The 14,366-nt window shown below is 45.7% G+C and overlaps 1 protein-coding gene across 2 annotated transcripts; it reads right to left on the reverse strand.

Annotated features, from left to right (window-relative positions):
• Window positions 1-1,360: 1,360 nt before the first annotated feature.
• On the reverse strand, window positions 1,361-14,339 carry sec63 (SEC63 homolog, protein translocation regulator). Of its 2 annotated transcripts, none has more exons than XM_056428528.1 (20): window positions 14,089-14,339; window positions 13,089-13,188; window positions 11,861-11,975; window positions 11,529-11,641; window positions 11,177-11,238; window positions 10,463-10,521; window positions 10,270-10,320; window positions 10,062-10,170; window positions 9,066-9,160; window positions 8,794-8,926; window positions 8,079-8,171; window positions 7,812-7,957; window positions 7,568-7,715; window positions 7,180-7,262; window positions 6,916-6,984; window positions 6,642-6,794; window positions 6,252-6,542; window positions 5,835-6,035; window positions 4,346-4,450; window positions 1,361-3,536 (listed from the first exon to the last, which is right to left on the reverse strand). In XM_056428528.1, the coding sequence occupies exons 1-20, from the start codon at window positions 14,210-14,212 to the stop codon at window positions 3,399-3,401; spliced, it is 2,388 nt and encodes a 795-aa protein (XP_056284503.1). In that variant the 5' UTR covers window positions 14,213-14,339; the 3' UTR covers window positions 1,361-3,398. The 2 variants fall into 2 exon arrangements, with proteins under 2 accessions (XP_056284503.1, XP_056284502.1); XM_056428527.1 differs by having other exon boundaries at window positions 6,642-6,797.
• Window positions 14,340-14,366: the final 27 nt, after the last annotated feature.

Below are 14,366 nucleotides of genomic sequence, written 5' to 3' on the forward strand. Positions count from 1 at the left end.
AAAAGCGTCAGCTAAATATGATATGATATGATATCATATTCCTTGATTTGTCCCACAGTGGGGAAATTTCAAAAATCACAGCAGCGGTGCACATCAGAGCATCAACGAAAATAAATATAAAACACAAAACTAAATACTAAAAACTAAATACTAATATACAGGGGGAAATAAAGTAAAGTGCTGAGTAAAGTGCAGAGTTTGCCAGGATCTCCAGCGATCTACTGCAGTGTGTTGTTCAGCCTCTTCCTGTCAGCCGCTGCCATGCTGCTGCTCCAGAAGACCACTCCATCAAAGATGGCTGATGCCACCACAGAGTCAAAGAAGGTCTTCAGGAGGGCTCCCTGCACTCCAAAGGACCTCCGTCTCCTCAGCAGAAAGAGTCTGCTCTGTCCCTTTTTATAAAGTGAGTGCGCGTGGTCAGCCCAGTCCAGTTTGTTGTTCAGGTGAACACCCAGGTACTTATAAGATTTTCCACTGGCACCATTCCAAAAAGTCCTGGTTCAGTTCTCTGCATTCCCCGTCATCGTCGGCAGAGACGAGGCCGACGATTGCAGAGTCGTCGGAGAACTTTTGCAGGTAGACGTTGCCAGAGTCGTGCTTGAAGTCCGAGGTGTAGATGGTGAAGAAGAACGACAAGGACCAACCTCTCCAGGGTCTTCATCAGGTGGGATGTCAATGCCACGGGCCTGAAGCTGTTGAGGTCTTCGGTACTGGTACCACACAGGAGGTCTTCCACAGCTGTGGTACTTTCCCCAGCCTCAAGCTCAAGTTGAAGACGTGCTCCACTATCCCGCACAGCTGGTCTGCGCATGCAGGATTTGAGGAGCCTTGAGCTGATGCCGTCTGGACCCGTGGCCTTCCTCACCTTGATCCTCCTCAGTTCCGTATAATAATTATTACTCTCGTCAGCGTTTCCACGGTGCCCGTTACTCGAATCGTCTGTGACGTCTCATGTGAGATCACGGAGCGCAGAGTGTATATAGAGGTTGTCGCTCCTGGAGAGGCAGCTGAGTGCAAGAGCACGGGTCTCATGTTCTCCTCCTCCACTTAATGGTGGCGGAGCTTTTTGAGTCGCTTGCTCCTAGACCAGAACCTTTAGCACCTCAATTGTGTTTAGATTAGAAGAGAATGAATTGCTCCTTGTAGCTGCGTCTACGGTGTAAGTCGCTTTGTATAAAAGCGTCAGCTAAATGACCTGTAATGAAATGTAAATCATATAATATGTATTATTCGATCGACGGGTTGGCGACCAGTTTTAAAGAATGTTTTAATGCAGCAACCGACAAAGAAAGAGAACATTCCATGCATCCTTTCTGGATGAGAGTTACCCGTGTGGGAGGGAAGCAATAAGGACACCATCTCATTTTAAAGTTTTTTTATTTGAAATGATTTTAAATACAAATAATATTTTTTTTTCCATTTACAATGACAGTTTCTTTGTAAACAAAAGTGGCAGAGATTAGTCATTGGGTGGCCTGCTGGCCGGACGAGGTCTGCCGTGAGAGAGGTGGTGTCGGATTTTAACCTCACTGCAGTTTCTTTTTTCTTCCACGCAGCGAAAACGACGGATGGTACATCCTATTGCAGCGCGATACGATATTACTTGCTTTGAACGCAATAACAGGAGGGCTCGTGTGTCCTTGTGAGGATGTGGTGTCGGCAGAGCGCCCACAAGTATTCATACCCCCTCTGAATAAAGCCGCACAAGGAAGCTCGGATTTTCACTGGAAACTAGCAGATTAAAGAAAAGAAAAAGATATAGACTGGAACAAAACGAGACAATTTGTTACATTTAAAAAATAAAAAAAATAAAAAGTAAGTTTAAATCAAAGTGGATTCTCTTGGATAGCCAGAAAATCAAAAACAAAATCCTTACGCTGATGTGGTGGGGAGAAAAACCTTCCCATCTGAAATGGCAGTTGAAATAACAAAATGAAGCTGGTTCTACTTTAATGACGACAGAAACAAGGTGCTGGACGAGATGTGCGTGGTCTTACCCTAAAGTTGTGGGCGATCGCGCGTCACGTACGACTAGCAACATCCTTCCAAAGACAGACTTGCAGACTCAACTGTACTTCGAGGTTTTGTCATGGAACAATCTGTGATATGGATCCCAAGACGACGGAGTGGTAGTTTAATATAAGGAGACTAACTCTAAATCAAAATAAATGAAAAATACTGGTACAAAACACACGCACTGAAAAAAAAGCTCTCCCAAGGACCACTGGTGCATAGCACCCAAGGACTCGTCTGTTGTGGTAATTCAGTTGTATTCATAAGGCCTTTTGGACAATGAGTATACACTGGAATGTGCTACAATTGTAAAAAGGAAGAGAACAAAAAAATGTTTAAAAGAAAGGATTTCTCTTAAAAGTCTCAAACAGATAGATATTATATATAATATCTCTATCTCAGTATTTGAGTCCCTTAAAAAAGACTGAAACTCACAACTTGTATGTAGTATATGGACAACAGTATTCATTAATTTAAAAAAATAATTGTAACACTGCAAGTTCTGCCATTCCCCCATTACACGCGAGGCCGGTTCATTCAGGAATCGCCTGCTTCCGACCCACAGCCGTCTCTTCCTGAAACACAGTCAGACGGGGCTCACGGGGGCAGGAGAAACATAATTAACGGAACCGCGCGGAGATCAGCGTCTATCTGCGGACGTCGCCTGAAACATACAGCGAGCACGAAAATAAAAAAACTCAACCTGAAGAGACTCCACGGGGCTCCGGTGCGCCGAAAGGATCAAATGTCCCGAATGGTTGACGTGATCCCCGACAAATAGGGCCAAAGCTCACACTTCTGCAGTTTTTAATTGTACAATAGAAAGTATCATTGGTGTGGAAACACATCGGTGCCGAGTGAGTTTTAAAAATTAGGAGCGAGAGCGATGTCATGAAGTCCAAACGGAGGTCACGGGGTTCAGTTAATTTAGCAAACTAGCGGTCGTACATTTCCCACTCCACCTCAAGAAAAGAAGAAAAGAGCCCAGACAATAGGTCCTCCAGTCCAGTGTGTACATCTTTCACACCTTTACAAACACATAAAAGGATACAAACACACACACACACACACCATCCGCTCACACGTGTGCACACACACACACACACTTGGGCAAGTATTCACAGAATTCTCTTCCGCCAGCAACGGAAAGTTAACGAACAAGTCTCTGTAGAAAAGGGGGAAAGTGGAGGGGCGGAGTCACAGTCCATGTAAAGATAAAATTGAAGAGAAGAAGGGGGGCTCTGTGTGTATAAACTCTCCCCGGTGATTGTGTGTGTGTGTGTGTGTGACGGGCACTCATACGCTGCTCTTGGGTGTTGTGGCGGTCAGGAGTGAGTGGCTGGCCAGTCCATCGGAGAGGGGCGGGGCTGAGCGCGTCTTGCCGTTCAGTCGTTGTCCTCTTCGTCGTCCTCGCTCTCCTCGATGCCGTCGCTGTCCTCCTGCTCCTCGTCCTCCTCCTCCGTGTCGGGGATGTCCCACTGCGGGTGGTTGTCCAGCATGGCCTTGGCCTCGTGGACCTCCAGCTAGGACGGCACAAGAGTCACAGTTGTCGTTTCGTGGTCCGTCCACAGCGGCCCGACTCGCGCACAGTAAAAAAGCTCTTGCAGGGTCATGTTTTAGTCCATTAGATTGATAATCAATACGGACTTTAAACTGCAAACTGAATAAGCGGCAGAGAGCGTGTCGACTAGCGTCGCCTCGTCTTAAGGACACGCACATACCTGGATGACCGCCGTGGTTTTCAATGTGTAAACATTACATTAAACATAAATCCTCTTCAGACACACTCAGAATAACTTTAACTTGTACCTATCTCCATCTGCCTGATGGACCATCTGCCTGATGGATCGAATATGCCTACTTTGAACTATTCATACACTCTGTCATATTCATTGAATGTATTTTAACTCTAAATATGTCCTTCTGTACACATTACATCTATTGCATCTGTCCATCCTAGGAGAGGGATCCTCCTCTGTTGCTCTCCTCCAGGTTTCTTCCTGAAGGGTTATTTGGGAGAAATTTGTAATTTGTGAAATTGGGCTATACAAATAAACTGAATTGAAATTGTAAATGTCAGGCCTGATCGCGCTACAAGCGCACTCTCTAAATGTCTCAGGTGTTGGAATTAATGAATAAATAACAGTACGATTCATGCTCTGTTTGGCTGCTAACAAATCCCCTTGGCAGCAATCAACACCATTGTTCAGCGAGCTGCTGGTACAGTTTGGCTTTGGTGAAGAGGAGGAGGAGGAGGGGGAGGGGGGGATCTATCGTCTCAGCCGACTTCCTCCACACACACACATATATGCACACACAGCTTTCTTGTCACCTTGAGAGGCCTGATCTGGTCCAGGCCCAGGTAGGAATCAGAGCGAAGGATGATAGAATATTGGTAGTTGCCCATCTTGGAGGGGGCTGGAAACTTTAGCTCCACCTGGGGAACAACACACACACACACACAGCTGTCAAATCTAATCACAGGAGCACTCTCCAGGTGCAGCCACATAACTGTGTGACTGGCGGCACGATTGCTCGACGCACTAAGTGTAGCGTTACAGTGAAGCGTGCGGCGATGCTACATTGTGGATCGAAGGTTACGGTCGTCGATGTCGAGACTAAAATAGCCACCGCACCGAGAAACGGGATGACTGTCGTCAGCCGTGAAGAAGGCAAACCGGGAAAAGGACAAAACACTTAAACATCTCGGAAGACGGTACATTCATGAGAAAGACGATCCGCAATTACTGACGAGGACGCACAATCGTGGAGCGGCAGAGGCACGAATGAGCCACCTCGGGGGGGGGGGGGGCGTCCTGCGCTGTCCGCCATTTATAGCCCCTCGAGGCACGCGAGGCACGTGTGATATTCAGCGGAATGAATAAAAAGGATACGACATGCTGATGGGGTCCAACTGTAAATATCAGCCCATCAATATCTCACAGGCTGTGATTACTGCGCCGTGCAATTACACATGGGAAACATCTCATTATCAGCACAATGGGGCTAATTATTATTCGGCGGGTGAGCGGCGAGTGGGCCGTGAAGACAGCGGCGGTTACGAGCCGATCTCCTGCCCTCCCCTAAAAGAAACATGCCCGTCAAACGCCAACGCAGCCACACGACACCAACGACAGCAGGAAGTGTTGAGGTGACAGACTAATTGATTGCGAGCCAGGGCGCCGGTGGGAGTGGGCGGGGCGCCGGTGGGAGTGGGCGGGGCGCCGCGAGCCATTTCATTCCTGGTCGTGCAGAGCGACACGGGCGCCATTAGGCTTTGACCTCGCTGTCGATTGTTGCCGGAGGACCCGAGGATCAGAGGGGAAAATCAAACGCGCACACGCACACGTCTGCACTCTCCTCTGAGGAAATAGCGACAAAGGTGCAGAGGGTTGCCTAGCAACAGGACGTGTGAGGGGCTACGGTGCACTGAAAACAACGTGCACACACACACACACACACACTCTTTAACTTATTAAGACCCGATTAAGACGGATTAAAGCATAAGCCGCAATACAGCCTTGATGTATTTTATTTTAATAGATACATCTTTATATTTTAAGAATCAATTAATGGTTTCAGTGATTTATCAAGAGGAAATGCCAAATGTTTTCTCGTTCTAGCTTCTCAAATATGAGGATTTTTGTGCTTTTCATCCGTTTAATAAAATCGTACATTGAATATATTTGAGGTTTTCATATTTCAGCTTGTTGGGGCGATAAGGATTTTAAAATGTCCCGTTGGACACTGAGAAAATACGATATGCCATTTTATATACTCGTTATGTCGAAAAAAGAAGAAAAAAAAGAAGGTAAACCCACCTCTTCCGTGTCTTTTAACGTGCAGACGTGGTAGGGCATGGAGACGAGGGTCTGGTCTCGGCGGTCGGCGATGTACAGCCACCACCACTCGTGCTTCTCCTCGGGGAAGTAGACGCTGTAGACGGGGTGCGTCACCTTCGACTTGGTCTCCAGCAGAGCGCGCTCTCGCCGCTGGATGCTTTGCTGCAGCGCCGCCCACTCCTGACGGAGCGGTGCAGGAGAGCGGAGGGTTAGGTTTTGGTACACGGAGGCGCAGTGCGTCATTACCACATCTTGTGTTCAGGGCAATACTCGGACCGAGCGTCGCAATGTTGCGCTTCTAGATATCTAATGTCGTGACACCGAAACACGAGAGATATTTTCGTCACATGCTCCGGCCGGGCCACGGACATACGTGCCCCTTTAAAGTTCTCTGACCTCTTCGTCGTCGCCGGCGATCTCGTCCACCTCCGTGTCGCTCTGTTTTTCGCTGTCTTCGTCTCTCTCGCTGGGAGAGTCCTTGTTGGCCTCGGCCTCAGCCTCGTCCGACTCGCTGCCCTTGTCCGAGGCCTCCTCCTCTTCCTCCTTCACTACTGCTGCTGTTGTTGTTGTTGCTGCTGTTGTTGTTGTTGTTGCTGTTGCTGTTGCGGCTGCTGTTGCTGTTGCGGCTGCTGTTGCGGCTGCTGTTGCGGCTGCTGTTGCGGCTGCGGCTGTTGCTGCTACAACTTCCTGTGACATCAACATTGAGAGCAGGATTAAATGATGCCCATGGCAGCGGTAAAATAAAAAAAATGTACACAGGCTATTCAGCTGTGATTGGACACGTACATTTCCTGCCACGTTGCCATTGGCCTGCTTGGTTTTAGCAGGCGCAGGAGTGGCCTTCTTCTTGGTTAATTTTTTCTTCTTCGACTTGGGTGTCTTTTTAGCAGGTTTACTCTTGTTCTGCCACACTTTTGTTTTGGTTTTACTCGAGTCTCCCTGCTTGACGGATACAGGAAATAAGGTTAGGTACACGCTTCTCAATGTGTTCACGCTGACAGCCATCAGAGGGACGGTGTTCAGCGATGGCGTGGCGCTGCGTGCGAGCGTTATTCCTTACTCCTTCCTCCGTCGTGGCGGCCTCCTCTGTTTGACACGGTGATGAGTCCTGCTCCTTTTCAAACACCTCCTGCACACACAGTTCACACATAGTTCATTCACAATGTTCAACACCGCATGCAGTCAATGGTACACTCTGGTGGCCATCCACGGAATTGCATCTCCAAGGCAACATTAAGAAAAATCCGAGCCACAGATGGTTTCTAGAAACTCGTTGATATGCAGGATGATGTCAGTGTTTAACCAAATGCACACAAGTACTTACCGCCATACATTTTCTGGTTAAGGTGACAGTTACTGTTACAATAGAGCCTGCTGTGATGTTATTGCTGTCTTCATCATCAAGGACTGCAAAGAAAAAGAAAAAAACATCTTTCAACAACCAAACGTTTGACAAAACTGAAAAATCGGTGTAGTTCTACAATAAGTCTGGACCCCGTCACACTTTTTCAAACTGCATCGAAGAGTGTGAAACTGGACTCATGCATTTGCGTGCGGCCCAAAACTATTTCACGACTTCTTTGATCTTATGTTATACATCTTTCTCTAGTAATTCAGTGACGTCATCAGTTATTGTGTAAAAGACAGACGTGTCACCGGCCGGCTGGTGGACAACTAAAAGTCTATTTGGAAGTGGGATTGTTCGGACTCACCCTGCAGTTTGGTGACCATGGCGATGTGAGGGAAGCTGCCCAGCACAGCAAAGACCTCATCGTACTTCTCCTCCCCCAAGAAACGCAGCATGCTGCGTCTGTCGGAGTCCTTGAGGCTGACCAGGTCCTGGAGGCTCCGAACTTTATACTAGAGAAGAGACGTCAAATTATACATCGACCGGTTGCACGACCGAACCGTTCTTCATCTGTTCTCTCTCTGCATGTACAGACGCTCTGCAGTTACCTTCTTAGAGACGCAGTAGCGGAGGTGCTCCTCCTCAAAGTGGGGCAGCTGCAACAGTGGCGAATTGGACTCCTGCAGACCCTGCACTATCATTTGGGTCAGCTTCATACAGTTCTCTATGGTAACCAGTCGAGGAGCGTGGAAACCTGGAGGCAATGGGCGAGATTGTTATGTGGGTTGAGGCTTGTGAGAATATTATTCAAAGTGATAACTTCTGCTCCGGCTAAATTTGGAATTGTGTGCGTGTGTGTGTGTGTGTGTGTGTACCTCCTCTGCTGTTGGCCATCATAGTAAGCTGACAGCCGACGTTGATCATCTCCTGCAGGAGCGCAGGACTCTTCCTCACCACAAACCTCTGATCTGGAATCGAAATATACAAATATAATTCATTGTGTCATTTCTTTCAGGTAATATTTTTTTAAAGATAGCGCTATTATGCAGATAAGGCGTATTGTCCCGCACTTCAACAATGTTCTGAAACCTTCCCAGTGTCCGGATAACATGCAATAGTCTCACGTTGTGTGCTCACTTCATAAACTATAATAACTTCTGCAGCTCTAACTCCGCATTCTACAAGACAGCACGACCTGCTGAGACTTGCTAAGTCTTGTTTACGCTTCACAAACAGCTGGGAAAACTAGTGCTTGTCCTTTTTGAGTATGTAACATCACCTCTGTGTAGGAGTGTAAATATACTAACAGGGTAGTAGGGTTGTGTATTCATGAGGAAATCTTGGGACTTCCCAACTCCAAAATAACTTGTGCAATGGTTTTTTTTTTTTTTAGATCGCCCTTTTTTATTCCAATAACAAACCAGTTTCTTTGGAGAAGACAGACGTGGAGCTGGGTAAGCTAACTCACTGGGTTGTTTCTACGGACATGGCCCTCCTAAGAGTCGCTCCTAGAATAGTAATTTGAATACCTCATCGCATAGTAAAACATCATTTTCTTGATTATTCGACACGAACATCGAAGTGACTTACCTTCCTCCAACTCCTCCGACACGTCCATGCGTGCCAGGTGGGCAAGCACCAAGACCCTGGCCTTCAAACTGTAAGGATAGCAGAACGGAGGCTCCTTCTTCTTCACATTGATATTCCCCAACTCACGGATCAACTGCAAGACAGACAGGAGAGGTTGTTTCTGACACACTGACCGTCTCATAGTGTCGACCTATGAACTCCTCACACAGATGCAAAGCTTTGCAAGCCTGATGAAGTTGTTCTCACACACACACATCAGGTTTTTGGTATACCTGTGGCACTTCGATGTTGTCTGTTGGTCGTATGGTGGCATCTTTATTGCTGCGAGGGTCAAATTCAAACGCTGCTGTCAACACCATCGCCAACCCTGGAAGGAAGAATGTGAAAATCAGAATGAGTACAAAAAAAGAAAGAACTAGAACGGGCACTCGGTAGAGCGCATACCTTCGCATATCACAAGATTGGGCATTGAATTATGAACATTTTGGCATTAGTTGCATGCCAATTGGACAAAAACGTATCGTGCTATGGTAAAAAAAGAGTTTGACCTTTCCATGACCTTGACCTTTGACCCGATTGATCCCAAAATCAAATCAAATGGTCCCCGGATAATAACCAATCATCCCACCAAATTCCATGTGATTCAAGAAGATTTGACCTGATCATGACCTTTGACCTTGACCTTTGACCCGATCGATCCCAAAATCTAATCAACTGGTCCCCGGATAATAAACAATCATCCCACCAAATTTCATGCGATTCGGTTCAATACTTTTTGAGTTTTGCGAATAACACGCATACAAATAAATAAATAAATACACGGCGGTCAAAACATAACCTTCCGGCATTTTCAATGCGAAGGTAAAAATATGACACACTGATGAACCGAAACCTCATATATATATATATATATATACACATATATATTTGATTTTAAGTCAAATTATATGATATAATTATAAGTAGACATCTTAATAAGTAGACATCTTAATGAGTAGACATCTTAAATGAGTAGACATCTTAATAAGTAGACATCTTAATGAGTAGACATCTTAAATGAGTAGACATCTTAATAAGTAGACATCTTAATAAGTACACATCTTAAATAAGTAAATGCATACAGTAAGAGGTTTTCCCTGGAGAGCCTCTTACTGTACGCAGGAAGCAATTTATCTGCCCGTTTCAGCCACATGAACAGTCATTGTTTCCCAGTTGTACGGCTCGGTCACCTTAACTGTGGTCGTATATTATGGGAAGAAGAGACTCACGCTTCATGTTCATGTTGGGCGTCTTGTACATGAAATGCATGAAGAGCTGCGTGGTGTTGATGAGAATCTGGTCTCCGCTGTATCGGATGGAGCGGTACCACCATGTGCCCTACGATGGGCAAGCACAAAAGAAAAGGAATATTAAGAGAGGTGAAAAATAAGGAAACGCAAGAAGGAGAGGGCATACACTCTATTAAACAGGACTTACCACAACCACAGGAAGGACGACCATGAAGGCGAGTCCATACACCAACAGCACCTGCAGAAGGAGGCAACATAGAATACACTCTTTGGGTCATTGATGACATTGGCTCTCTGCTCGTATAATACAGAACATTTCAAGCAAAATCAAGTTAGTTTTATCAGTAAAAATTACATTGACATAATCAATAAATATATACCAGCATTGAGTTCTTCTGGTCAACAATCCAGGCCGGCAGGGCAATACCAAAGCTGGTTGCTAGAAGAAGAGACAGACATAAGAGGCAAAACGTCAAAATCTCCTACTGCAGGAAAGCAGAGATATCTTAAACAGTTACGTCATCTAAATTGATAATAAGACGCCAGTTAAAATTGTACAGAAACACAGTCGTGGAATATTTTGAGGTAATGTCATTTCAATGGGATGAACAAACTGTGTCTATAAAGGAAGTATCTATTTGTTTTTCCCCCACTTGAAAATGTTTTTGCAAATGATTAAATATTCTTTCTTTTCATCTGTCAAGTATTTAATTCACACAGGACAACACAAAAACAGGCTTGAGCATGTGCTCATGTATGCGATTCATACAGACTATTAATTTATTGAACTTTTCCAGAACATTCCATCAGGATAAGAGAAAGGTGGACAACATTAATACGTCGTTCAATAATTACAGCACAGTGAAAATGCATAATGAAAAGCCACGGTAGAAGTGTTCGTGTTAAAGTGGGAAACATTTTCAGCGTTGGCTCAGCTCCCACTGACATAAATGGGTTGGCGTGTTTCAGCTCACCGTCCATTGTTTAACACATTCATGGCCACAAGAGGCCGATTCCCTGGAATCGAGCGCAGAAGGTGTGGCAACTCACACGAGTGCAAGTGTGTGTGTGTGACGTGAGGTAGCTTCACTCACCTCCTGGACCGTCCGGGTTGCCGTACGTTTCCCAGTTCTGTCGTGACTGTTCATTGGTCAGACTGTGGAAACAAATTCAAGTCATATAATTAAATTAAATTCCACATTTTGGCCTTTCAATTGATTCATATGCATGTGATTGTGCATATATGAATGATACAACTACTCCAAATGACCTCACACCTCTCCTCTAATTTAAATCTTGTGTGGTCACACTATGATTCTTGTAATTGTTTATCATTTCTGTTCATTGTGTAGTTGGTTCGTTTGTATTTTTGCCAATAGTACTCTTGTGATTATTTATGCAGTCTTTCTGTCTGGCTTACAAAGTCGAGACCTGAAGGACACTTACGCAGCGTAGGCTTTGGCAATCCTCATGAACGTGGACTCATCGCCACCTTTGTCCGGGTGGTACTTGAGCGACAGTAGACGGTATTGCTTCTTGATTTCTGACAGTGATGCACCCTGGGGACAGAATTATACTTACAATTCATTTCCACGCTATATATAGTGCAAGTAACAGAAGTAACACAGTGGAATCTCAGAAGTGATGAAAGATGCTATTTTTATCTTCAGAAGTTATGGGTCTTATGCACACGAGATAAAACGTGTCTTCTGGGACTGTCGAGGATTTGTAGAATACAGCAGAATTGATGTTTTGTGTATGTGTGCGTGTGTGTTTACCGGGTCCAAGTTGAGAACTTCATATGGATTATACTCCTGGTACTCTCTGTCCAGCTTGGACACCTTGTAGGCCAGCAGCAGGAACACAGCCCAGCCCAACAACAAGGCTGCTTTCCTGAAAACGGCAACACACAAAAAAGAAAAGTGTGTCACACACGTCTGTGCTCCCTGGAGAAAACATCAGGCCCGTCTAACTTTTTTCTGAGTCACTGCCACGCCGGGGCTCACAATTGTGAGAACTGTTTGGAGTTCAGACTGGGTGCAGAAGCAATCTGCAATCTCATCTCGCTTTTGGGGTACAAAGCAACGACCATTAGGTCATTTACAAAACGACAGGATCCACTGCGAACAAGCAGTGGAGCAGGACATGGTCTGACAATGTTGTTGTTTCCTTATGCATTAAAGTTGAACTTGTTTCCATGACAATGGCAAAACCCTATGGCCTACTCTGCAGCATCTGTTGCCATGACAACCGGTCACTGGCCTGAGTTGTCTCGGTGTCTCAAACAGAAAGAATACATGATGGATTCCACTTCTAGACTGATGTACAGGCTGGATGCTTCAGTCACAGAAGACGAGTGAGACGCTGAACCTCACTTGAAAACCCATCTTTCCATGAACCCACCACACACAGAACAAATAAATGGAGAAAACAGGTTCATGATGAGAGAAACGTTAAACAGTGCAGCGTGGTGTTTACACTGACAGCACACGTCACTTAAGAGGTATACGCATGAAAATCGTCATAAGCCAAACTTGTACCAAACATTACCAAACAAAAGCATCTCCACACGCACATCTAAGCTCGAGTCTGCCTACGCTGTGGACAGCGTGGCCTTTGCCTCTTCACACAACAGTAACAACATTTGGCCAGCTGCAGACGCACACCGAGACAACCAGTACGATATCAGGAACATCTCCAGATGGAAGGAAGAGTGAGCTTTCTACATGCAAACAGCTCAGACAGGGTCCCGCCCAAACGACACAGGTGAGGTCACATTTGACAACAAAAAGGAGAAAGGAACAAACCATCAAGCTATTAATGTGCTATGCTTATTATGGCCAATCAATCATATGTCAAATGAGACTGAAGCTGCACCTGGGTAAGGTGCGACACATTCCATAAATAACTACCAACAGTGATTGATTTAAAAGATTAACCACTCGGGGCCAACGCATCATTTTTTATTTCACAAATATAACTATAAACCCAAGTACTGGGACTCACTTTAGTGTTGGGACCATGCTCTGCTGGGACTTCGTCAGCCTGAGCTGGTACCACAGACACCTGCCATGCACCCTCCGCAGGTTCTTCAGACGCAGTTGTTCTGGAAAGAGGATGAAAGAGAGCGAGGGATTACTGACACACTCGCACCATCGTACCGGTCACATTACTGGTGCTTTAAGATAACAATCTAAAAACCAGGGGCAAGAGCCATATTCACTAATAACATATCATTAATGTGGATATGTTAGCCATGCAAGAAAAGGCTCACTTTTCCTTCAATCGGCTTGAAATAAGTTCAGAAATGTGAATTAATTAAAGTATATTAATTTCTTACCCGTTAATGCAGTTGTATTATCTGGGATAACCTAATGTATAATGCAATATTTAACCGGATACTCAAATAACCCTGAACTGTCAACCACATCTACAACTCTTTGGCGACTTGTCATTGAACTATTCCCAGTAAAGTGTGCTTGTATTTGTTACATAACCCACGTTAGATAGGCTCCGTTGTTGACAAACAGATGTAAGGCCGCTGCGATAAGACCGCATCGGATAAGGTCAATAAAGCCACAAGCACCAGAACTGCGGAGAGTGACGCTGGGTTTTGATGTTTTAATCTCTGGCTTCACTCGTCAGCACTTAAAACTAATTTGTCTTAACCCGCCGAAGAAGGCGACCATTAGGTTTTTTTTTGACGTCAAGAGTAACGTTAACGCTGGTGGTTTAACGAACTGTGTTACCACTTGTAGTCTAACTCTGAACAGTGAGAGAGACGTGGGCATCATCTTCGTAACGCCTGCAAGCTTTGCACGTTTACAAGTTAAAGTAACGTCGGGTGACGTCGCACAGCCTTCCGCGTCGAGCAGGACGCTCCCCAGATTAACAGAGGCGACGACTCGTGAATATGGAAACGTTAAACGACAACACTTCGCGTTACACCGGCTCTGCTCTTGCGTTAGCTCGCCGAGTTAGCGCCGAGACAGACATCGGGCCTTACCAGCATTCTGATCCCGGGGCCACAGGTAATATGTCGCCGGGACCACAATGAGTCCGACGAAGGACGTGAGGAAATAGAAAAAGGTGTTGCCGCTGTCGTCGTACTGGAACTGTTGGCCGGCCATTTCGTCGCGGCACTCAAGTCGCCCTTCTTCTCCACCGCTGCGCTTCCCCCTTCTAGCCCAATGTGTGCGACTTGACAGACCGTTAGCTAGCCAGCTAGCATCCAGTCGAGACAGCTCCGATCATCGGTGTACGTGGTGTACGCATGCGCAATGT

This window comes from Pseudoliparis swirei, chromosome 12 (assembly GCF_029220125.1).
Source record: "Pseudoliparis swirei isolate HS2019 ecotype Mariana Trench chromosome 12, NWPU_hadal_v1, whole genome shotgun sequence".
Classification (NCBI taxonomy): domain Eukaryota; kingdom Metazoa; phylum Chordata; class Actinopteri; order Perciformes; family Liparidae; genus Pseudoliparis; species Pseudoliparis swirei.